We start from the raw sequence: 26,068 nt of genomic DNA, 5'->3' as shown, positions 1-26,068 counted from the left end.
GTCAAAAACGTCCTCCCAGAGCCTCAGTGCAGGCCAAGAATCAGCTGGAGCTGAACTAGGGCAACAGCTGACGTGCCGGGTATAGGGTCTCCTACTTGAGCAGGGGGCTGGACCAGAAGACCTGTAAGCCATCCCGAGTCCTCAGAGATGGGGGGCATATAAATCCAATAGATAGATTAGATAGATTAGATAGATAGATAGATAGATAGATAGATAGATAGATAGATAGATAGATAGATAGATAGATAGATAGATTAGGTAGGTAGGTAGGTAGGTAGGTAGGTGGATAGATGGATGGATGGATGGATAGATTGATAGGTAGGTAGGTAGGTAGGAGGGTGGGTGGGTGGGTGGGTGGGTGGATGGATGGATGGATAGATAGATAGATAGATAGATAGATAGATAGATAGATAGATAGATAGATAGATAGAGAGAGACAGACAGACAGACAGACAGACAGACAGACAGACCAACTGACCGACCTCTGAGGTCCCTACCAGCTCTATTCTGATTGACCATTTTGCAGAAGAGATTATTTTTGTCCAACTGCCCTGAGAGGTACAGTTGTGGTTAATGCCATGAGAGGCCGGGCACATCTGTCCGGAACATTGCCACCCTGTGCTCAAACTCAGAACGAGTGGAATTGTGATTTTCAAGCAGGGCTAAGGACGCCTCCACTTTGCTGATGCCGCCTGTAAGGTTTAACAGCTAGCTCCACAGTCTTCTCTGGCTGGTGTTGTCACAGCTGGCAAAGCAGGTCCAGATGTGGCCCCCAGGGAATGCCAAATCCTCCTCCACTCCACACTGCCTGGCAGCCACCGTTTTGGCTCTCCCAGCCCTTTGATAGCCTTCTGAAGTACATTAAGGACAGAGCTTTCCAGCAACTGTCTGCCCTGCCAAGGCACATCTGGTGCCAGATGCTGGAGGATTTCAGAAAGAAACCCTGACATCTGGGCCTTTTTAAGACAGCCTCTTTTAAACACACAGAGAACCAACACAAACACACATACACACATACCGAGTGGAAAATCTACGTCTGGAGCCTGGCCTGCATCTTCTCCTTCTCTTTCTGTCTCTCTACCCCCATCCCGGCTTTTGAAAAAGGGGTGTAAATTCTTTTTAATTGATTCAAGCCTCTTGTTTTAAATTCTTACAATATGGCCCTAATAAGCAGATAGAAAAACTTACACTGCAGCTGAAAAAACTCTTACTTTTCCTGTTTGCTTTTACTCACCGGGTTATGAGTTCAGCCAAGTGTGTATGGTGTGTGTGTGTTTGTGTGTGTGTGTGTGTGTGTGTATATATATATATTCTTTCTTTCTCTTTCTTTCTTTCTCCATCCTTCCTTCCTTCCTCTCTTTCTTTCTTTCCTTCCTTCTTTCTTTCTTTCCTTCTCTCTTTCTGTCCCTCCCTCTCTCAGTTTTTGATCGTTAAGGCAGAGTGCCGCTATATTAAGATGTGTGTGTTTGTGTATTTTTTAAAAATAGGGGGAGGGAGGGGAGTCTTTTGAACTTCCCCCGATCCTTGAAGCCCCTGTGCTTTTTTCTTAAAGCAAAGCATGACATGTGCTCTTAATAGTAACACTTCAGACCACAATCCTGTTTCCTGCCGGGCTGCAGGCCACCCAAGACAGTTAAAAGAGAGCATGAAATGAAACACGAATGGAGGTCGTGAGTGCGCTAGGTATCCCCACTGCCTGGTCTACCACATCTGCCCTTACGGACCTCCTCCTAAATGATGGAGGTAAGGGGACCACTTAGTAATATTATTATTATTATTTTGCCGTTTCTCCGTTAAACCCATGAGCTAGACCACTACTGGACATGGAGGCTCCATTCCACAAAACTCTTTACATACATCTGGAAAGATTGCATTGTGAGTCGGGGAGCGAGATACCTTGGAGGTAGCCAGTTCTTGGGTTAACTCCTGGATTTTCTGCTGCTGTTGAATGAGCAGCTCCTGGACCGAGGCTAAAGTGGTCTGAAGCTGAGTCACTGTGGAAGGAAAGAGGAGAAAAGGATTAGTTAGACAGGAGCCACGGAAGGAAAAGAACGAGAGATTCCTCGAACACAGAGCGGCAGATCTCTGCATTGCTCCGCCCGGTTTGATTTATCTTCCAGCTCCCACTTCCTCTAACTGCTTGTAATTTATCTGAGCTCTATGTAATCTACCTGGGCTATATCTAATCTTCACAGTTCCTACTTTATCTCCCCTTTGTATAGGTGTCTGTAGCTCACAGGGCCTCCGTCTGAAACCTCTCCCTTCTAATTAGGCCCGCCTATGATTTGCACCCTCTCTCTGAATGGGTGCAGCGTCAGGGTAATTTATCTGCCTCCAGGACAGCCAAGGGAGGGAGGGGAAAAAAAGCTTTGCCAGCCGCCCAGGGAGGAAGCTGGGGCCAAAACCCAGCAGAGTCCAGGCCTCACTGGATGGGGGAGGAGATCCCCTGAACGCAGACCGGGATCTATCTTCCTCACCCCCTCCCCAGAAAGACGAAGGAGATCTTTCCGGAGGTTTCCTAGTCTCCCTCTCTCTTTCTTTTTCTTTCTTTCCTTCCTTTCTTCTCCCCACTCCTTCCTTGCTTTCTCCCCTCCCTCTTGCCAATCCTTCCTTCCTCTTCCAACTCTCCCTCCCTCCCTTCCTCCCTTCCCTCTTCCCATTCATTCCACCCCTTTCCTCTTGACACTCTTGTTTCCTTCCTCTTCCTCTTCCTTCCTCCTCTCCCTCTTCCCACTCCTCCCTTCTTTCCATTCCTTCTTCCCCTCCCTCATCCCATTCCGTCCTTCCTTCCACTTCTTTCTTCTGTTTCTCACTCCTTCCTCCCCTCCCTCTCCCCACTCCTTCCTTCTTCTTCCCACCCTTCCTTCCTTCATCTTTTCCTTCCTTCCTTCCTTTCCTTCCCTCCTATTTTCCTTCCTTCCTCTCTCTCCCCATTCCTTCTTTCCTCCCTCCCTCCCTTCCTTTCTCATTTTTTTCTTTTTTTCCTTCCTTCCTTCCTTCCTTCCTCCTTCTCTCCCTGATGGCATGCACTCTTATCACCTGTTCAACTTCTGCCTCTCTCCTCCAAGCTACCATCGTGGAGTCTCTCAGATGTCCCCCACACACACACACAGAGCTCAGGTGGCCTTCCAGATTAAACCCAGGCTGGCTGGGGAATTCTGGGAGTTGAAGTCCACCCATCTCCCAAGCTGCCAAGGTTGAGAAACCCTCTTCTAGATGCTGCAGCAGATGGGCTCAAATGGCGTGTGCTATAATGCAACGTATCTGGAGGGGGGGAGGCGGGCGTCCAATTCAGCAAAGCTGGACTGAGGACTATCCAACATTGAGGTGAAAACCCACTCGTATTGGAGAAAAAAGAGAATTTTGGGTAAGAGGCGTGGGGGGGGAGAGGGGGGGTTTGGTTTGGTTCAAAATTATAATTCAGGAGTTCCGTCCAATAATGAGGTTTGCAAAGAAAACACTCCGCCAGCATGACAGGAGCAGCTAATCTAGGCCATCTTAGAGGGCACGGATAATAAACAGTGCCCTATAGAATCAATAACGGAGGAAGCTGACGGGGTCAGCCGACGCTCCATAATTACAGACATTCCTGACCCCTGTTGAATTCTTGGAAGGAAAAGAAATGTGACTTGAGAAGAGGGGAAACAGGTGCCATTTTCATTAGATCTATCTATCTATATGAATGTGTGTGTGTGTGTCTGTGTGAGCCTCTGTGTGTGTATGTCTCTCTCTGTGTGCGTGCATGTGTGTGTGTGTGAAACCAAAACACCCGACCCCAAAGAAAATACTCCCAAGAAGCAGAAATTAAAAATGAACTTTACAGCCCCTTCGAAAGGCTGTCATTTTATTCCCCTTATTAATATTCTGAGGTTGGGAGCCTTTCGGTAAAAACATAATTAATTGAGGCCGCGCCGACAGTAAACAAGCAATTTCAAATTAAACCGAAATGACGGCGGCTTCATTTGCAAATGTGAACAGATTTCTCAGAGCAGATAAATGAAGTCGCCACATAAAGTGAGGATGGTGGTGGCGGGGGGGGGAGGTTGGGGAGAAAGGAAGGAAGGCAGGCAAGGGAATGAGGGGGGAGGGGGGCAGACGTCGGGGGAGGGGGGCTGTGAGAGGCAGGAGCTGATGGGATCATTAATCTCTTACCTGTCTGCGTCACACTGCCACTCATTTCGGAGATGTTTGATTCGATCCTCTGCAACTGCTTCCTATCTTCCTTGCCCCCCACAATCAGGGGAAGCAGGTATTTCTGCAGAAAAAAAGAAAAGAGACAGGGGCGTGGGTGGGGGGAGGGCAAACAGGTGCTGGTTTAAAGATCAGACCAGGATTGCCACATTCTTAAACTTGGTGGGAGGAGAAGGCAGATATGTCCCCAAGTATATGACACCCCCCATACAGTCGGGCTTCATCCCTGCTGGCAGAGGGGGAGAGGCAGCGATGGGCTCGGAGACCTCCTACATAGCACTTATATACCACTTCACAGGGCAGCCCCTAAGTGGTTTACAGAGTCAGCCTATTGCCCGCAACAAGCTAGATCCTCATCTTATGAACCTCGGAAGGATGGAAGGCTGAGTCAACTTTGAGCTGGTCAGGATCTAACTCGTGGCTGCAATATTGTATTCTAATCACAGGGAGGGAACGAGGGAGGGAAGGAAGGAGAGGGAAGGAGGGAGGGAGGGAGGGAACAATAGCACTTTAAGATTTATATGCCACTTGCTTTACAGCCCCCTCTAAGCAATTTAGAGTCACTGTTGCCCCCAACAATCCAGGTCCTCTTTTTACCAACATCGGAAGGATGGAAGGCTGACATGACCGAAGTCAAAATTAAGCAAACTGATTTGTGTCACCTCAGTCATGGTGGCAAATCACAGTTGGCTTTGAACTCAAGGTAACGTATCTCATACTATTCCCCCCTCCCAGTTCATGTTTTATTGGCTGAGTCCAAGAACCAAGATATAAAAGCCATGAAAGAGTTCCTTAACTGAGGCTTGGCATGATATTAAATGAAGGCACTGTTTTGAGTACAGACAATCAAATCCTGATTTTATAAGGGTGGCCGTTCTTTTCCTCTGCTTTCGTTTCCCCTCTTGTGCCAATCGCAACAAGCCAAGATGCTGCAGCACGTTACTTTCCTCAACTATGCCAGATCTCTGGTTAGTAGCTCTGAAATAAACCCAAAGCTAATTTTTAAGGCAGCCAGAGGAAGGTACGTTCTTTGTGGGGATCTCTGTCCCAAAGAGAATTTCAGCTCAGCTGTGCAAGCATTCATCCTTTCCACCAATAACGCTTGGATAATTTAAGTTCAGAAAGGGAGAGGGTTTAGCTCTTCATTCATCCTCATTTTATAAAGGACATAAAAAGTACAGATGTAGAAAGAGTGTTTTAAAGGTAATTCTTCAAGAGAGTTTACTACGTTTAAAAAAATATATGCACACCGAATGGAAATGCCTGAGGCTAGGAAATATGTTCTGCGCTTTTAATAATACAGCTATTTGGTCTCTGCTGTGTGTACAGATTTGCATGGCCCTTAAAACATGAATGAAAATGGGGAGGACTCCCTTTAATACCCAGAGACCTGAGCTTTAGTACGCACCACTGTCACACTGTGTGATCGCACATCGCTGACTTGTGTGTCAGGCCGAAGCCATTTTAATTGGGATCTTAGGCCTGCCACACTTTATATTACCCTACTATACATTTTCTACTATAGGGAAAATGGGAAGGGGTGGGTGGGTGTTGTATGAGGTTGTTAGTATGTAGCCATAACAAATTCTTTCTAGAAAGCTAAGGTCATCCTTTGTCTCAGCACCTGGACGGAAGGAGATGGGTGGACTTTGCCAGCATGGCAGTAGAAAATTGGACAACGTGATGGATTTGTGGGTTTGTGGGGCAAAGGCTTGAACTTTCAACTTTGGGGTGAAGGTTTCGGGTTTCATCCAACATGGCTCTATGAATAGATTGGACCTTTGAGGAATACTTTGCCTCAGACTCTGATTTAATTTTGGATGCTATTTGGAACTTTGGCAGATATTTGGTCTCTGCTGTGCATATGAAATTTGCATGGCCCTTAAACACTTCATGAATGAAAATGAAGGGGGGGGCTCCTTTTAACATGCAGAGACCCGAGCTGTCGCAACCAGATGGGCACTGCAAAAGAGTCCATTTACTTAGTGGCCTGCGATCCCAAGAACATGCCACATGCAAAAAGATGCCCAGTTCACCCAAAACTGAAAGGAGTATGTTGCCAAAGGAGAGGATATGACTTGTAGAATGGCATATTTTTCAGAGTATAAGACACACCTTTTTCCTTCCTGAAAGAGGCGGAAAATTCAGGGGCATCTTATACTCTGAATGTAGCTTTTTTCAAAGCTTTCCCGCCCCCAGCCCTAGCTAGGTGCTAACAATCTTCCCAGCTCTTATCTTGCAGGTTCTTTCATTGTTACTCTTTGTGAAGAATGTTTTCCAAGCCCTAAGTCTTTGCAGGGTTTTTTTTCATTGCTTTATCTTGCTCCAAATGTTTCTTTTTAGCCCTAACCAGGTACTAACAATGTTCCCAGCTCTTACTGGCTTGCAGGCTCTTTCATTGTTACTCTCTGCAAAGAATGTTTTCCAAGCCCTAAGACTTTGGAGAGGTTTTTCCATTGCTGTACTTGCCCCAAATGTTTCTTTCCAGGTGGTAATGATGTTCCCAGCTCTTACTGGCTTGCAAGCTCTTTCATTGCTACTCTCTCTGAATAAGGTTTTTTTTAAGCCCTAACCAGGGGATAAAATAATGTGCTGAAACTGACCAGACTAAGGATGCTAGCCAGATAAATATCTGGTAAGGTGATTCTTTTCCTTATTTTCCTCCCCAAAAACTAAGGTGCGTCTTATACTCTGGTGTGTCTTATACTCTGAAAAATACGGTAAATCTTCAGCTGATAAATACACAGATGTATTTGGGAAGGTGTACCAGTACGATTCATAGAAACAGGAAGGAACCAGGGAAATTAGATACTCAGCTCCTGGCCCAGCCCTTCCAATATGGCAACTAGGAAATATTTCCATTTTTACAAGAGAGGAAGGACTGCAATGCCTGCGAATGAACATGTCTCGTGTCTCGCAAAGTGTCCCGTCATTTGACGCCTCTTAAGTCAGGAGGGTGGAATGGGAAACCCAGTCTGAGCTTTGCACCGCCCTGTGGAAATCAGAACCGCTTACCTTGTACAGCTGGTGGAAACCGATTGCAATGCCAGTCATGATAATTGCTAGGGCACCATAATCTCTCCATCTGGAGCTGGGGGCACCTGAGAAGGAAAAGGAAAGAAGGAAGGAAGGAAGGAAGGAAGGAAGGAAGGAAGGAAGGAAGGAAGGAAGGAAGGAGGGAGGGAAGGAGGGAAAGGGGGAGAGGGAGAGAGGGAGAGAGGGAGAAAGATATCAGAGGGTGAAAAGTCACGTGTCTTCAGTAAGTAAAGCATCTCCTTCCCCCACCCTTTAAGTCAAGGGTTCTCAAACCTAGCAACTTTAAGACTTGCGGACTTCAACTCCCAGAATTCTCCAACAGAGCTGGCTGGAGAATTCTGGGAGTTAAAGTCCACAAGTCTCAAAGTTGCCAAGTTTGAAGACCTCTGCCTTAAGTGTTTCAATTGTTCCCTTCAGAAGGGATAGAAATATCTTAAGATTTGTCTTCAGGAAGGATGGAGACCCAAAAAGGGTGGGGGGGGGATATGGGATGCGTAGAGGTAGTGCTCGACTTACAACTAAATTAATTTAGGAATTAAGTTTCACACTGGTGACCGTTGCATCATCTCTGCGGTCATATGTTCAAAATCCAGGGAAGGGGGGCTTAGGGCATGTATTTATGACGGTTGGGCTTATGTGATCACTATTATATGAGACCCTTACCGGCTGGCTTTTGGCAAACAAAATCAGTGGACGGAAGGGGGAAGAGCCCACATGATGATGGCACGATTCCCTTAACAATTGCAGTGATTCGCTTAACAATTGCAGTGATTCGCTTAACAATTGCAGTGATTCGCTTAACGATTGCAGTGATTCGCTTAACAATTGCAGTGATTCGCCTAACAATTGCAGTGATTCGCTTAACAATTGCAGTGATTCGCTTAACAATTGCAGTGATTCGCTTAACAATTGCAGTGATTCGCTTAACAATTGCAGTGATTCACTAAACAACTACAATGATTCACTTAACAACTGTAGTGATTCACTAAACAATTGCAATGATTCACAATTGCAGTAGTTCGCTTAACAATTGCAGTAGTTCGCTTAACAATTGCAGTAGTTCGCTTAACAATTGCAGTGGTTCGCTTAACAATTGCAGTAGTTCGCTTAACAATTGCAGTGGTTCGCTTAACAATTGCAGTGGTTCGCTTAACAATTGCAGTGGTTCGCTTAACCAGATAAAATGGGGGGGGGCATCTCACTTCGTCTCACTTAGCAACTGGAATTGTGGGGCTCCATTGTGGTTGTAAAGTCGAGGATTACCTGTATGCCCATCCTTGCCTTTGATTGCTAACATCTACCTCAATCCAGATCTTGGGGACACAAATGAAGGAGTTACTCCTGACCCTCACAGAAGTTTGACATCTTTTACAACCAATAATTTGGGGTTTGCACTGCAGTAAAGACCACTTCCTCCCCCCATCTCCACTGCTTCGACCTCCAGAAACACCCCCAGAGACACCTGTGGGTCTCCCCGCCCCCCTCGCCCCCCCTCCCAGCCCTGGCCTCTCACCCCTTCCATCTCTCCCTCTGTTCCCATTCATGCTCCTGCTAAGAACATTTTATTGCCCCCTGGTTTTCATTATTAATGAAAAGGGACTGGGATGATCTTTTCCGAAAGTTCAGAGAGTCTATAAAAGAGAAGGAGCCGAAATGCCATTTTGCACATTTTTTCGGGAGGCGTGAAACAATTTTTGTCTGGTGGCAAAAAAAATAAAAAAATAAAGGGGAAAAAATTTCTGCCGGGGAGAAAGGGAAAAACTAATTGAAGCAGAAGCGGGGTGGGTGGTAGTGGGGGGTCTGAGGCTTTGCCATTTGCTTTCCTGGCTGCAAAGGGAGTCGAGAAGGAAAACCAAAATGGGATCCGTGGATCTGATGCCGGGGGCTGCAAATATAAGCCGCTTTTTGCAGACTTTTCCTGAGATACAACATGTGAGGTAAGGTTGATTCCTGTGTCCACCCAAGCAAACCTTACTCGGTGACGCCAAGTTTTAAGATTTCCAAAAGGAAAAAAAATGCTTACTCCATAGCTGGCAGCTCGAAGAGGGGTGGGCTTCAACTCCCAGAATTCCCCAGCCATCTTCGAGCAGCCAACATAGAAAAACACTGTTGGGGACTCAGAATTTTAAGTTAACTTATAAATGTAGACCTCCTTTCCAAGCTAGGAAGAGCTGCGCCGAAGAGTAATAACAGTGTTTGCAAAGTTTCAACTGTGAACGTTGAACATTGGGTGGGGACGACACACGACTCTAACCAAAACAACAACTCGGAATACAGTGTTCCCTCGATTTTCACGGGTTCGTGAAAAGTCTATACCACGGTTTTTCAAAAATATTAATTAAAAAATACTTCGCAGGCTTTTTCCCTATACCACGGTTTTTCCCGCCCGATGACATCATATGTCATCGCCAAACTTTAATCCGCCTTTAATAAATATTTTTTTTAATAAACTTTAATAAATAAACATGGTGAGTAATAATCTAAATGGTTGCTAAGGGAATGGGAAATTGTAATTTAGGGGTTTAAAGTGTTAAGGGATGGCTTGAGATACTGTTCATAGCCAAAAATAGTGTATTTACTTCCGCGTCTCTACTTCGCGGAAATTTGACCTTCGTGGGAAGTCTCGGAACGCATCCCCCGCGAAAGTCGAGGGAACACTGTATTGTCAGAGGTGCCAAGGTGAGCTAACTTTCTTCCAAAAGAATAATAACAATGCTGCATTTGAAGGGCCAAATGTCATAAATGTGATGTCTGTTTATAGCAGTGATTTTCAACCTTTCTTGAGCCGTGGCACATTTTTTACATTTACGAAACCCTGGGGCACATTGAGCGGAGGGAGGGTGGGGGCTAAAAAAAGTTTGGTCAAAAAAATTATCTCTCTCTTCCTCCCTTTCGCTCTATTTCTCTCTCCCTCCCTCTTTCTCTCCCTTCTTTCTCTCTCCATCCCTTTCCTTCTCTTCCTTCCTCACTTTTTTGCTCTCTTTCTTTCTCCTTCCCTCCCTCTATGTCTTTCTCTCTCTCTCCTTCCCTCCCTCTCTTTCTCTCTATTGCTTTCGTTCTCTCTCTTTCTCTCTCTTGCTTTCTTTCTCTTGTTCTCTTTCTCTCTCTCTTGCTTTCTCTCTTTCTTGTTCTCTTTCTCTCTCTCGCTCTTTCTCTCTTTTGCTTTCTTTCTCTCTCTCTCTCTTGCTTTCTTTTTCTCTTGCTTTCTCTCTCTGAGCTTCGTGGCACACCTGACCATGTCTCACGGCACACTAGTGTGCCGTGGCACACTGGTTGAAAAACACTGGTTTATAGGACCAAACTATTACACTTAAAAAGAAATGAGGAGACTCTAGAAAGAGTGAGAGAAGAGCAAGAAAGATCACTAGAGGACTGGAGGGTAAAACATATAAAGAATGGTTGTAGGAACTGGGTAATATGTCTAGTTTAATGAAAAGAAGGACTAGGGGGTGACATGAGAGCAGTCTTCTAATATCTCAGGGGTTGCCACAAAGAAGAGGGAGTCAAGCTATTCTCCAAAGCACTCAAAGGCAGGACAAGAAACAGCGGATGGAAACTAACCATATTTTTGGAGTATAAGACGCATACTTTTGAGGAGGAAAATAGGGGGGGAAATACAGTGCTCAAAAAAAATAAAGGGAACACTTAAACAACACAATATAACTCCAGGTAAATCAAACTTCTGTGAAATCGAACTGTCCACTTAGGAAGCAACACTGATTGACAGTTAATTTCATTTTGTTGTCAGCACATTCAACTTTGTACAGAACAAAGTATTCAATGAGAATATTTCACTCATCCAGATCTAGGATGTGTTATTTGAGTGTTCCCTTTGTTTTTTGTGTGCAGTGTATCTACCTACCAGGTATTCATCTGGCTAGTGTCCTTAGTCTGCTCAGCTTCAGCACATTATTCTCTCCTCTGATCAGGGCTTTAAAAAAACTTTATTTGGAGCAAGTAGCAATAAGAAAAAGCCTGCAAAGAGTTGGGGCTGCAAAAAAACCTTCTTTGGACAGAGTAGCAATGAAAAAGCCTGCAAGCCAGGAAGATCGTTAGCACCTCATTAGGGCTGGGGGGGGGGAGCTTCAAAAAAAGACACACCCACATTTTCAGCCTCTTTTTTGGGGGGAAAGGTGCATCTTATACTCTGAAAAATATGATAATCTAGGAGACAATAACCTAGAACTAAGGAAGAATTTCCTAACCGTGAGTATCACAAGCCAGTGGAATGACTTGCCTCCAGTTGTGGGTGCTCCATCACTGGAAGTTTTTAAAACTTGTTTGGAGAAAGTGTTTGCATCTCTTTAGCCTTCTCAAGAGGGCCTGGACAACAAGGAAAACCATAAAAATGCAGGCCCTCTTGAGAAGGCTAAAGAGATGCAAACACTTTCTCCAAACAAGGAACTCCCCAGAATTTCTATCTAATGAAGCGGGTTAGGAGAAGAGGTGGCAGGGGGAGACCATATAAATTGTATCCATCATTTAAATACTTAAAGCCATCTTTACACTGGGATGACAGTATTTCATAAATGTCGATAGCAGGTTGTTTCTCTCTCTCTCTCCTTGCCTCCTCCTCCTCCTCCTTTCCTTCATCCTCCTCCTCCAAGTGAGGGGATTCACTTTAGAAGCCTGTTTCAACTAGTCAAGAGTGAGTGATGCTCCCTCCAACTAATCGCATGTCAAATAAAAGATATTTTACGTAATAAATTACCGCTACAAGTAATTCGCTTGTCATTTATCAGTTTTATTATCAGTCAGCCCAAGTCTTGTTTCTCTATATTAATCAAAATCAAGGAGTTGGAGGTGTGCGGGGTTTTTTTTTTAAGAAACAGTTTTGACACCTCTTGACAGGAAGGGCAGATGTGAAGAGGGAGAATTCACTTTCACGCTGGCGGCACGCACAAATTTGCACGCCCTGAGGTGTGCTTTGATTCGCTAGTGAATCGATGTCTGCTTTGGCTGCAAAGAGTGCTGGGGGGAGGCTGTTATAGGAAGAAGCAACACTTGTAGCTGCCAGCTTTTTACGCAACAACCCATCATCCTTTCTAGTCCTACGAAGCAGGGGGCATCGGAGCATTCGTTTACTACAGGGGGGGGGGGGCTTCTGGAAAATGTTTTTATTAAAAAGAGAACATTTGCTTCTTCCATTCCAAGGGGCGGATTTCCTCGGAAGTAAACCACAACCGTTTTCAGAAGGCACAAGAAATCCCAGTGTGTTTAAAAAAGATCTGTTGTTGTACAGGTTGTCCCCGACTTACAACAGTTCATTTAGTGACCAGTCAAATTTATAACGGCACTGAGGGGAAAATAATAGTATCTGGTGACCATTTTTCACAGTTAATAACCGTTGCACACAAACCCTCGTGGTTAGGTGGATCAAAATCTGTATGATTGGCAACTGGTTCAGACTTATGACTGTTGCAGGAGGACCTTTTGACAAGCAAAGTTATTAGGGAAGTGACGTTCACTTAGCTTATCCCGCTGCAGTGATTCACTTAACAACTGGGGCAAGGAAGGTCGTAAAACGGAGCGAGGCTCACTTAACAAATGCCTCGCTTAACAATTGGGGGGTCGTAAATCGAGGGCTACCTCCTAGTTCTCAGCCAGCCGTTTTCCCTGACATCCAGTCTTTCTACAGGCAGGCAGTTGGCGGTATTTGTCCAATAGCATTATCACTGATTGTGTCATCACTCTACTATGACCACGCTGTGAAGTAAACTGGACTCCCAACCGTCTTTACTCGCTTTTAGTAAAAAAAACCCCAACATTGTAGAAGACGGTTTCAATTACTTTTCGGATCCAAAGGGGAGTAACTTTACTGCACGTCTGAGTTGCTGCGCACAATTAAATTAATTTCCTTTCTAGCTCCCCGAGCAGGGACAACAGCCAAGCTACAGAGCAAGGGGACAAAGTTATATCGTTCATTTCACGACGTCTTTATTGGGATTAATGAGCGGCCGGAGACTTCTCTCGCGCCTCTTCCTAGCATTGGCCTGGGACAGGAAAGCAGAAGGAATTCCAACTTTTGAGAAAGAGAGCTGATGAAGAAGAAGATATTTGGAGATTTGGACTCTGCCTTCGATCCGAAGACCTTTTAGCCCTTCAGCCAAAAAATAAGAAGGCCAAATAATAACCCAGAATTAAAGCAGCTTGACGGCTTCTGGCCAGGTTACTTACTGTAGGAAGAGAGCTGCGTGGACTGAATTGGCACCAACTGTGGGGAGAGATTGTGGGGCTGAGTTTCCTCTTTCGGGGTGCCCGATTGCTGGAAGGCCAGATCTATTTCTTCATCGGTGAGACCTGAGGATAGAAGGAAAGGAAAAGAAAAGGTTGTAGATAATTTCGCTGATTCCTGGAGGTTCTTTACTAATGTAGACAAGATAAGATAACTTTATTGTCTTTTTTAATTGTGAGTACACCATCCCACATTAAAAATGAAATTCTACTGCCTGCTCTTAAGAGGAAGTGTATATTTACCCAAACACATAAACAACAATATATATATGTGCCACACACACACACACATACATCATCCATCCATTCTTTTATACATGGCATAAAGGTAAAAAACAGTATATGCAGTATTATCTTCATTTTAGATGTCAAAAGGGTTTTGTGGCTCCCGGTGTTTTCTTTTCTGTGGGGTCCAAAATGCCTCTTTGAGTGTATAAGGTGGCCGACCTCTGATCTAGCCTGCCCCTTCTATCTTCGCTTCTCCAAACTAAACATATCATTTTTTAAAAAAGAAGAACCATCCCTTGTAAGATTTCATTTCTGTTCTCTTTACCATTTGAGTCACTATGAAAATTCCTAGAAAAGTTTCCTGGAAACCTTAGCAAACTATTTCAGCAAAACAAGTGCTACCCATGAATTTTGGATTCGCAGTGACAGGGTGGGCAAACACATAATCTTTCACACTGCTGCAATTTAACCTTAAGCGATTGCGTATTAGTCTTCACTGCCATTTTCCAAATGTAGCTCATTCAATTTCCTTAATTTATCTTTGCCTTTATGGCTGCTTTTGAAGTAGTTTTTCTATTGCGTTTCCCCCCATTCATCCCCTTGGAAATATATATATATATATAAAACAAACGGGGGGAAATATGCACCATCAACTGCAAATGTGGCTCATTTTAATCTGTAATGGTGTGGAAAAAAACCCCAACGACAACTTGAGAGTGGGGAGAAAACTAACAACAATGTCGGAAAACAGACAGGGAAACAAAAAGCTAATTATTGGGTTAGACGACTAATTAGTCTAGATTGTTTCTGGAGATGGGAATAATTTGCTTTATTTTATGACAAATGCTGAAATTAAAAAAAGGCAAAATGGAGAAAAACGGGCCTGGCTATGATTAGAAGCGACTGGGACGCAGAACACGCTGAAGAATAAAAACAAAACAGATCCGAGGAAACAGGGCTTGAAAGTTTCAGAAATCAAGATTGACATGCCACGCTTTTGGAAGGCTGTCACTTGGGTTGCAGGCAGCTGCTTGGGGAAGTCATCTTGATAAGACCGATTGGGAAAAATGCCAGGGACACCTCCCCATCTGCTACAGCCAGAACATCTGGGAAAAATTTGGCCAACAGGAAAGAGAGAAGGGGGAAGAGAAAATAAGGAAGCCAACTGCTGACCAGCACATGTAAAGGAAGTCCTACAGCTGGGCTGGTTTATTTATTTTATTTTATTTTTTAAAGGAGAAGAAGAAGAAGGAGAAGGAAAGTTACAAAGGAAAAGTTATTTTTCCGCCAGAAAACAACACCATAGCAAAATTTATAGATGTGCAGAAGTGGATAGAATGACCATGAAGATTAAGGGAACCAGTAATTCAGAGTATTATGAGATTTGGAATAATTGATACAGTTGGACTGGTAACAAAGGGCAAAAGACAGGGTATGCTAGTATGTATGATTGGTTTCTAAATTGGGTTTTTTTAAATTAACTTAAATATTAGATTTGTTACATTGTATTATTATTATTGCTGTGAGCCGCCCCGAGTCTGCGGAGAGGGGCGGCATACAAATCTGATTAATAAATAATAATAAATAATAAATAAAATGTGAAAGGATGTAATAAAAGGAATACATAAACACATAACGTAACATATATATTTATGAAGAGGTAATATAAGAAATGTAACAAACATAAGAAATTGGGCACAGATCTGTACTAAACTATAGAAATGTTTTTTAAAACATTTGGAAAAAACGAATAAACATTATTATTATTATTATTATTTTTAAAGAAAAGTTAAATGTGGTTTATTCACTTTGAGCTCAAAGGTCCTTCACCATCGGTTACAGCAGGGGTCAGCAACCTTAAACACTCAAAGAGCCACAAAGGTCCTAACGGGAACCTCTCTTCCCCCCACCGTTCAATTCTGGAGCTGACCAGAAATCCAGTTCCCCCACCACAGAGTCTCCTCGTAGCTGAAGTCCTAACTGAAATCCCTATCAATTGCGGAACTGACCGGAAAGCCCGCCCCTTGCCATAGAATCTCTTCCTGGTACGCTCTGCTTCCCTCCACCTTAACCGGAAGCTCCTCTCAAAACTGTTGTGCTAGTCAGTGACAGGGAGCCACAGCAGAGGAATGAAAGAGCCACATGCGGCTCCAGAGCTGCGGATTGCTGACACCTGAGTTACAGGGGAAAGTTGCAATGAAAGGAAAACTGCGAAAATCAAACACAAGGAGAGCTGCGGGGATGAAAACTGGACCCCAAGTTGGGTTCGAGACTCAGGGATTAAAATTAGGAGATATGACCACAAGAGCAAGTTAGCCAAGGTGAACAAACTCGTTCCAGCAATTCCTGGGTGGGCACGTAAAATTGCCTTCTTAGCTTCATGAGGTGGCAGGGGAACTTGGAAAAGGGAAAAAATTAAGCATGACCAGGATTACTGTAGGCAGATGCAAGATTAATCCCAGCCCTTAAAAGGGAACCCAGATTTCCATGTACGTTCAGCCACCTACATCCAGCCCTGTCAAGATTCAGCCCTCTTCCCATGGTGCTTCAGATGTGATTTGGAGAACGGGCTTCAGAAGGAATGGGACTATCACACAAACCTTCCATGGTTCATTAAAGCTGCCATTTTATCTTCCAGATATCTTTAATGAGATGGTCCAGATACAGCTGCTTTAATGGGATGTTGCTCTAACTGTTTTCTATTGATAAATGGCAAAACACCATGGTATGTGTAGTCCCAACCTGTCTGGAGAGGAGATGCTGAGGTGGGAAACACTGTTTATTGGGCCAAGATCTTCCACCCGTCATTAAAGAGGAAAGAATTGTCCATCATTATTAAGAAGCCATTTTGGCTTTATTCATTTGCAATTCTCTCGTTACAAAGCCCATCGTAAGGATGGAATAATTAAAAGTTCCCAATCAAATGCACGCTTCCCATTTGGAAAAAGCATTTGTGATAAATATTATCATTAAAGATTGTTCAACAAACCAGAGAGAGATCCCTTTGGTCTCCCAAACTGGAAAGCTCAGGAAAAAAATATCTATGGTTAGCCATCCCTCATCCTAGCTCAATTCACACCCTGTTCAGAGGGGATCAAGAGATAAATTTTTATTTCTGTGCATTAATCTGGTCATATTAACTGGCAACAATGGGATTAACCAAAGCACTGCAGCTTTTATTAGGGATTTTCATAAAATAGAGGGGATCTATCTGTCTATCTGTCATCTATTTATTTATTTATTTATTAGTTTGTTTATTTATTAGTTATACTTATAAGCCTACTCTATCTATCCATCATCCATTATTTTTCTCCAACATGTCCATCATCCATCCATCCATCCATCCACCCACCCATCATTATTTTTCTCCAACATGTCCATCATCCATCCATCCATCCATCCATCCATCCACCCACCCATCATTATTTTTCTCCAACATATCTATTGTGTCTGTCTGTCTGTCTATCTATCTATATATCATCCATTATTATTTTTCTCCAACGTCTCTCTCCCTCTCCCTCTCTCATCTATCATCTGTCATCTATTTAAGACAGAAAGATGTTATGAGCAATACACCTTTGGGCACCAGATTAAAAGAAAATCAAGGTTTCTACCAATCAAACTTCCTTGAGGCAAGTAGGTGGATATTCCTCCTTGCAGCTGAATAGAGATATCATGTTCACAAACAAGCAAATCACCCACAGATGTTTTCTTTTTACCCTGAAAAACATCTGGATCACCATTCAGGACAACTAAAGGCTGAATCAGAACAGCTGTGTGCTTTTTGTAAACTCTCCAAAGAGTTTTTAAAAACTCTACAGCTCTCTCTTGTGTTTCTTGCTGAATCTTCCTTTTATTTTTATTTTTAATTTCTTTACAGGTGGTCCTCAAATTACAACTATTTGTTTAGTGACCATTTGAAGTTACAACAGGCGCTCCCCAAAAAGTGACTTAGGATCGTTTTCCACAGTTACAACCGTTGCAGCATCTCTCTGGTCGCGTGATCAAAATTTGGATGCTTGGCAACTGATGTGTGTTTATGGCTGCAGTGTCCCGGAGTCACGTGATTCCCTTCTTGCAACCTTCTGACAAGCAACCGGCAAGCCAGATTCATAAACCAAACGTGTCACTAACTTAACAACTGCTGCAGTTCACTTAACAACGATGGCAACAAGAAAGGGCGTCAAACGGGCGAACGCTCACTTCACAACTGGCTCGCTTAGCCGTGGAAATGTCGGTGGTCGTAAAAGTCGAGGACTACCCATGTACAAATAGGTCTTGCGCCAAGCGACCAACTCATCCCGTAAATGTCACGTTCCGAAGAAGAATCCTGTGGAGTCCAAAGTCTACATCACCTTTTTTTTAACCAATCCAATATCCTCCAGCAAGAAAGAGAGACAGAGACAGAGAGACAAACACACACAGAGAGAATTCCCAATTCCCAATGAGTTTCCATCCTTCTGTCCCTGGCCTCATCCTCTCCCGGTGAAGCCCCACACCCTGGTGGTCTCCTGCAGAAGACCTCAATCCCCCCCCTCCTCCACCAAAGGTTAAAAGGAACAATAGAGAAAAGCTGCCAATTCCGGCCTGGAAAAAATTCTCTTTACAAGAAGGCTTTTCTCTGCGTTGTTTACCATCACCCTTGACTAATGCAGAGTGTTTTTTTTTTGTTTTAAATAATCTCATGCAAATTAGACACACACTTCCTTCCAGTTGATTGCTATCTGCAAGGAATAATATAACCACCAGGACGGAGTCGGGGAGAAAGATGGGAGGAAAACAGGACGTGATTTCTCTCCCCCCTACCACCACCTCCAACCCCTCCCTGTTCAATCTCTCCATCCATCCATCTTTTCTTCTTGCAAGATGCCGGCTATGGACTAAACGGCTTTTGCTCTCCCAACACCTTAATCTATCCCCTATCTATCTATCTATCTATCTATCTATCTATCTATCTATCTATCTATCTAATCTATCTATCTATCTATCTCTTATCTATCTAATCTATCATCTATCTATCTATCTATCTATCTATTTCTATCTATCTATCTATCTATCTATCTATCTAATCTATCTATCTATCTCTTATCTATCTATCTATCATCTATCTATCTATCTATCTATCTATCTATCTATCTATCTATCTATCATTTATCTCTTATCTATATCTACCTATCTCCTATCTATCTATTATCTTTCTATCTATCTATCTATCTATCTATCTATCTATCTATCTATCTATCTATCTATCTATCATCTCTCTTTCTATCATGTATCATATCTATCTATTTATCCCCAGAAAACAGAAGTGACAGGAAAGCTTCAGCACACAAACACACACACAAAGTGAAGCCCAATGTACAGAACAGAATAACAGAGTTGGAAGGGACCTTGGAGGTCTTCTAGTCCAACCCTCTGCTTAGACAGGAAGCCCTACCCCACTTCAGACAAATGGTTATCCAACCTCTTCTTAAAAACTTCCAGTGTTGGAGCATTCACAACTTCTGGAGGCAGGCAGTTCCACGGATTAATTGTTCTCACTGTCAGGAAATTCCTCCTGAGTTCTAAGTTGCTTCTCTCCTTGATATTTTTCAGGTCCTTGATGGAGTCTGGTATGTTTTGCAAAATAATAATAATAATAATAAAAATACTCTGGCTTCTGGGCCATTCAGACAAACAACTGACTCAATTCTTTTCCTGGCTCTGATGCCTGGCTGGCTGGTGCCTGTCTGGCTCTTTGCAGATGAATCTCACGTCAGTGGGAATATGTATGTTTGGTGTGTGTGTGTGTGTGTGTGTGTGTGGAAAACCCCTGGTCTGTCACTCGCCGTCTTTCTCACTCAAGCGGTTTTCAAGAGCCGGCAACAAAGTTCTCACCAATTCCTGTTTGGCACCGATTCGGCTACTGTTGTGAACTTCCGGGCCTGCTTAAGGGGCATCATGGAACACCAGGCCATCTCTGGGTTCCTAGCAAGCAATCCACTCGGTTTGTTTTCTTACAAGCTCAATTCCCTGGCTTATTTTTCATTTGTTTGCTTTAAAACCATTTAATTACAGCACACACACTGTGGGGCTTTTACCACAAATATCTCAGGGCCAATTAATAAAGACACTTTAAGAGTTGTGGCCAGTGGTGGTATTCACCCTGTTTGGGCGAACCGGTAGCGGTGCCCTCGTGTGAGCCCATCCACCAATCCCTAGTGCTATGCCGTCCTATTTAGCCATGTTTTCAAGGGTTGGCACATGTATGAAAGATGCATGAATGCTATCAAAGCACATGCACAGAAGGCCGGTGGCATGCACTGAAGGCGGGCGCAAAGCGAGCATCCGCGTAGCAAATCAGTGGTAAAAATACATGAAACCCATGGTTGTGGCTCAGTGTGTAAACAGTTTGTTGTGTTCGAGAAGCACTGAAGCAGACCTTATTCTGGGCAGAAGTCCTGTTCCCAAAACAGACCGTGATCCCCCCACTAGGGAGAGCTGTCTCTGGAAGAAAGGGCTGCGCTTGCTGACATTTTGACCTTCCCATATCAACAAGTCTTTTGCCCTTAGGATGCAAGGCGTGGAAGGACAACTGAAAGAGCAGTTGGGCGGCTGCCTTTAAAACACACAGATTGGATACAATTGTGGAGTGTGTGTGTGTGTGTGTGTGTGTGTGTGTGTGTGTGCATGTATGCTTCTGTGTATGTAACAGCTTTGCACTTGAGCAATGAATGGGGCGACTTGTGTTCCAAAAAACTATGTCAAGAGCAGTGCCAAGATTTAAAGCTAAACTGGATTTCACTTCATTGACTGCGGAATAAAACATATTTCAAATAGTCGCTTTTAGTCATGATCCCTTTTCTCTGTCAATGAAAAAGCTGTGATTTCACAAGTGGGCAGTCAAGGCCTTGGGGGTGCTTATAAACTTGGGGAAGTCAGATGCGGCATCTCTAATGGACTAATGTTTGTAGGGGTTTTGGAGCAATTCTTGATTTCCATCATCATCATCATGTTGGTCCTCTTCTCTTCAACCCTTGGTTTATGTGTAGTTTATAAGGAGATGCCCTCCTGCCAAGGTCAAGTCTCAGCGACTACATGGATGGGCAAAGCTATGGAAATTCCTCTCCGCTCCCTTCTATTTTGATTTTCCCAGCCTGGCCTACATTTCTGGGTTTCCTGGTGGTCTCCTCTCCACCAGGAATAAACCGTGATCCCGGTTCAACGCAGCCAGTTTGAAGAACACCTTCAAAGGTGGATTGCAGACGTTTTCCTTGCAAAGCGATAATTAACTGGGCAATTCTACAATCATTTTGGATTCTGCCTGATTCTCTACCGCATGATTAAATCACAACAGGACCCATGGTGCTCCACTTTGCCCTTTCTTTAAAGAAAAAGGGGGAAAGTCTTGGGTTTTGTGTGTGTGTGTGTCCCCCCGGCCCCCCCATGGCTAGGGGATTCCCATGGACCAATATTGCATTCCGCTTGTTTCCTGGGTTAAAAATAAATTAATAAATAAGCAAGCAAGCACGCTTGTAGAGGAACGTGCAGAATCCAATAAAAGCCAAGAAGGGAAGGGAGGAAGAACTAAAAAGATTTTGCCTGGGTTTGGCACCAAAAAATTCCTGGCAGGAATTCCCTCTTGCTGGCTACATTTTTCAAAGTCTACAATCCAAGGAAGCCAAGAAGCCAATGTCAAGGGGGTAAAGAGAATATCTCTTCGTTCTTGCTTAGAGGGACATGACACCCCCTCCCCCAATGATGGAGACCTTCCTTCCCACCCTCCAACACATCAAAATCCAGTGGTTTTTCCCCCCTTTTCCTTTTAGCCCTCTTGCCTGGGTCGTTTTTTGGAGGGGCGGATAGAGTTGGCTCTATGTTTTCATTTGTTTGTGCCCTTGTCCCTTCCCCTTGTCCTAGAAGAGGGGTGGTGTGGGGGGGGAGGCTTTTAGAAAAAGGGCTGCAAACGAATAAAATCAGTGAGCTAACTCCCGCCCCCCCCCCCAAAAAAAAGGCTCAGGCGAGAGGGCTAAAAGGAAAAGAAAAAAGGCTGGAATTTTGGGTGTTGGGGGGAGGAAGGAAAGACCTTGGCTGTGGGGTGAGTAGCTGTATGAACAGGATAAATAAATTAGCATTTTCAGGCTGGGAGGTGGGTGGGTGGGAGGGAGGCGGGCACTGGAGCATCTCTCTCTCTCTCTTTCCCTCCCTCCCTCTCTCTCCCCCCCCCCCCCCGCCTCCACCCCAGCCGGGCGCGTGTGCCACCTTCTCCCGCAACCCCAACCTCGCAACTATTAAAAGTCGCCAGGTGACCTGCAGACCCCTATTTCCCAGAGCCTTGTATAAAATTGAATTTTTTAAACATAAATTACACGTAATGACGACACTGTAAAAACTAACAGTAATGGAAAGCTGTGCTGTATTTCATTAGCCTGTATTATTCCGTGCCACCTGATCCAAGCGGATCTTGTTTATGAGTTAGTGTGTTAGCAGGATGCCGATGGAAGCATTTGGTCCGACCTTGCGCTTCTCATTGGGGCATGAAATTACGACGCCAGCACCTTGATATTACGGCCATAAATACAGTAAACTGCAAATTTAAGCCAACGGCTCCTATTGTCTCTGAACATAAAGCTGATCGGTATTTATTTAAAAGGAGAATGAAAAAAAAAATTATATATCACCTTGTTTATGGGTTGGGTGACCCCATCTCCCCCCCCTTTTCTTTGCCTACCCACCCCTCTCCAATCAACCTTATTTTGCTCTCCTGGAATGTAATTGTTTGCTGGAGATGTTTAATTAAAAGTTTAAAAAATATCAATTTTTTCTTTACATTAAAAAAAAAGAGAGAGACCGTGTCTTATCCAACGAAAGGAAGGTGATCGGAGATGGTGTTTTCTAACACGTTTCGGATAAGTCTCCCAGTTAATCCTGTAGCTGACTTAAAATGTTTTATCCCCCTCCCCCCAAATAGAACCCACCCTCGCTGCTTTTTGCACAGATTGCCCCCAAGCAAAAGCTGCAAAACAAAATCTTAATTAAGAGTTCTCCAATAGTCAGCATTTAAAATTTAGTTGTCGGAGGAGTGAAAATGTGGTCTAGCAGCTCAACTCGAGTGGCTTTGTTTGATTTATAGCGGGAAGGAAACCAAAGAGGAAAAACTGGGGGAAACTTCTCAATTATCAGACCCCCCCAAAGACCTGGGAACAGCAGGGCCTTCTGAATCATTCACCTAGAAAGATTGGTCTCGTGCCACATTTTGGTGCCTTCTTGCAAAAAAAATGGCTAAATCAATAAAACGGCTGCCTACTTGACTAAGTTAAACGATTTCATGGTTTGGAAAAACCACACCTGTCCCTAAGGCATGAAACACAAGCTATTAGGTTATTACTAACCAGGTTAGATCATGGCTAATAGTTAGTAATAGTCAGCATGAAGGGACACAGTGGCTCCGTGGCTAAGAATTTGTTGTTTGGTTTTTTAAATATGATAGGGTTTTATATGGTTTTTTAATATTAGATTTGTTCTACTATAATATTGTTTTTATTATTGTTGTGAGCCGCCCCGAGTCTTCGGAGAGGGGCAACATACAAATCTAATAAATTATTATTATTATTATTATTATTATTATTATTATTATTATTATTAAGAGGCTGACTTTGTCGATCAGAAAGGTCGACAGTTCGGCGGTTCGAATCCCTAGCACTGCATAACCGAGTGAGCTCCCACTACTTGTCCCAACCTAGCAGTTCGAAAGCACGTAAAAAATGCACGTAGAAAAATAGGGACCACCTTTGATGGGAAGGTAACAGCATTCTGGGCGCCTTTGGTATTTAGTCACGCCGGCCACAACTCTTCAGCTTAGAAACTGAGATGAGCATCGCCCCCTAGAGTCGGGAATAGCATATATGTGCAAGGGGAACTTTTGACTTTTACCTAGCATTTAAGGCCCTTCCTCCAAATAATCCCACACCTGCTAAGATTTTTGGAGTGAAGGGAGCCCATGAGAAAGCATCCGCACGATTATCAGAATGTCACCACGCAATTCGTCCAATGGCACCAATGGACCTTGCATTCCGGGGAGGGAAGGTAGCACCCATCTGCGTGGCATATAGCACAAACTGTTATTCTAATTATCCAGATTATAGAGCTGCTTTGAGAAAGTGGAGTCACTGTAACAAATTGGGGGGGGGGGGGGAGAACCAAGAGGGTAATTTAAAAGAAAAAAGAAAACCCACATCAATAAAAGGGGGTGGTTGAAATGATGCTCTCTGAGCTTGACTGCTTTCTTGTGGGCATTTCATTACCCACACTAGGTAACACTACTAGCACTGATGGCGTTACCTAGTTTGGGTCAGGAGACGTCTGCAAGAAAACAACCAAGCTCAGAGACCACCAAGGGCCCCTTTAACAAAGAAAACAAAAAGCATTTTCAAAGAAAGTAGTAAGGAAAACCAGAGTGCAGATGGCACTTCTTGTATAATGTCCATCTCTCGGAGGTGACCTAAGAGCACACTCACCTCTATTACATTAAATGTAGCAAGGGAGGGGGTGGAGAGAGAGAGAGGGAAGCAGGGAGAGGAGAGGGAGGGGGGAGAAAACCCTCAACACAAAGGCAAAAGGACATTGGGATATCACAAACCGTAACATGGCATAAATCACTACATTACAAGCCCGGTGCAAAATAATATATTTCGTCGGCGCTTTAAAAGGCGAAGGAGTTGTGATTCCTGCTTGTTGGGGGAGGTCAGATTCTGCCTCCCCCCCCCCCCCACAAAAAAAAGCTGGAGGCAAAGAGAGTCCTGGAGGTGTTGGAAGTGAGCCACTTGTGAGAGGGAGGGAGATATGAACCCTGTCAGATTCAGGCTGTCACTGGAGGGATGCTGTGGTTTGGGAACTCTTTCTACCCCACGACAGTTCGGGCATTTCTGGGTGAAAATATGAGCATCCAGGAAGGAGAAGAAATGCCCTTGGCAAATGGATGGCAAAAGACTAGCCAACATGGCTACTATGGAAAGATCAAAGAAGCACAATTATTGTTTTGGTTATTATTGTTACTTTTATACATTAAAAATGAAACTCGGTCAACTGAACATTTTAAAATGTACAGTATCACAAGTATCACTGACTGGCGCTGATAGTTGATATGAGTTGCTCTCAGCATCACAGGTATCAACCAATTATGATCATCTTCATCTTTCTTCTCCTCCTCCTCCTTCACTTCCTCCTTCTATTATTATCTCTTTTATTCATTAAACATGAAATTCAGTCAATTGAACATTTTAAAAAGTATCACAAATATCACTGAATGGTGCTAACGGTTGATACGGGTTGCTGCCAGTATCCTAGGTATCAACCAAGTATCTTCTTAAAATATATGATGTTCCAAGTAGCACAGGTTTTTGCAGTTCCGCTGGTGTTATTGAAAGCTGCCATTTCTTGATGTGTTTTGTGAAATTCTTGGACAGGGTACTAAGTGCCCCAACGACAATGGGTATCACAGTTTCATCCATAGGCCTGTAGTTTCAATGGTCAGGTTGTGGTATTTTTCTTCTACTCTGGCATCTCCTTGTACAGCGATATCAATAAACGTGTACTCTTCGACCCTTGACAACCCTGGTATCTGGCCTGTTGTGTTCCAAATGATGATCTGCCTGTATTCAAAAGTCCCACAAGATCTTTACTGTCTCATTTTAAGTAACTTTTCCCACTTTGTGCTCCCATGACTTTTCGGATACAGGTATATCGTATTTTTTACATAATGACCAGTGGACTAATTTAGCAACTCGGTCATGTCTACCTTTGCAATCAGTTTGCGTCATTTTGCTGCACTCACAAATTAAAGATGAAACAGTCTCAACTTTGCCATTGCAGTCAGCAGTTTTGATGGCCAGTGGATTTTTGTATCTTTGCTTTCATGGCATTAGTTTGTAGTACTTGTTCCTGAGCAGTGAATATTATTATTATTATTATTATCATCATTGTCATCATTATTACTATTATCATCCTGTACAATTGTATCACAGCAGTCAGTTGTTTCACTGGATTTGGCATTAATTACAAGTCAGGGGCCAGGACGTCGTAATAAGCATGAGCCGGGGTGGCGCAGCAGGTAGAGTACTGTACTGCAGGCCACTGAAGCTGACTGTAGATCTGTAGGTCAGCGGTTCAAATCTCATCACCTGCTCAAGGTTGACTCAGCCTTCCATCCTTCCGAGGTGGGTAAAATGAGGACCCGGATTGTGGGGGCAATAGGCTGGCTCTGTTAAAAAGTGCTATTGCTAACATGTTGTAAGCCGCCCTGAGTCTAAGGAGAAGGGCGGCATAAAAATTGAATAAATAAATATAAATAAATAAAAATACACTGCTCAAGGGGACACTTAAACAACACAATATAACTCCA

General features: G+C 43.7%; 1 protein-coding gene across 1 annotated transcript in view; it reads right to left on the bottom strand.

Annotated features, from left to right (window-relative positions):
- PEX14 (peroxisomal biogenesis factor 14) overlaps positions 1-26,068 on the bottom strand; it is a 103,367-nt gene that overhangs the window by 6,751 nt on the left and 70,548 nt on the right. The window contains exons 4-7 of the mRNA XM_070759322.1: positions 13,405-13,527; positions 7,207-7,292; positions 4,153-4,255; positions 1,897-1,994 (exon numbers count right to left, since the gene is read on the bottom strand). Of these exons, the coding sequence (XP_070615423.1) occupies positions 1,897-1,994; positions 4,153-4,255; positions 7,207-7,292; positions 13,405-13,527 (410 nt within the window). The remainder of the gene's footprint in view (positions 1-1,896; positions 1,995-4,152; positions 4,256-7,206; positions 7,293-13,404; positions 13,528-26,068) is intronic.

The sequence above is a fragment of the Erythrolamprus reginae genome, chromosome 8 (genome assembly GCF_031021105.1).
Source record: "Erythrolamprus reginae isolate rEryReg1 chromosome 8, rEryReg1.hap1, whole genome shotgun sequence".
Classification (NCBI taxonomy): domain Eukaryota; kingdom Metazoa; phylum Chordata; class Lepidosauria; order Squamata; family Dipsadidae; genus Erythrolamprus; species Erythrolamprus reginae.
The sequence above is the reverse complement of the archived record's forward strand: the minus strand, read 5'-3'. Positions and strand labels throughout refer to the sequence as shown.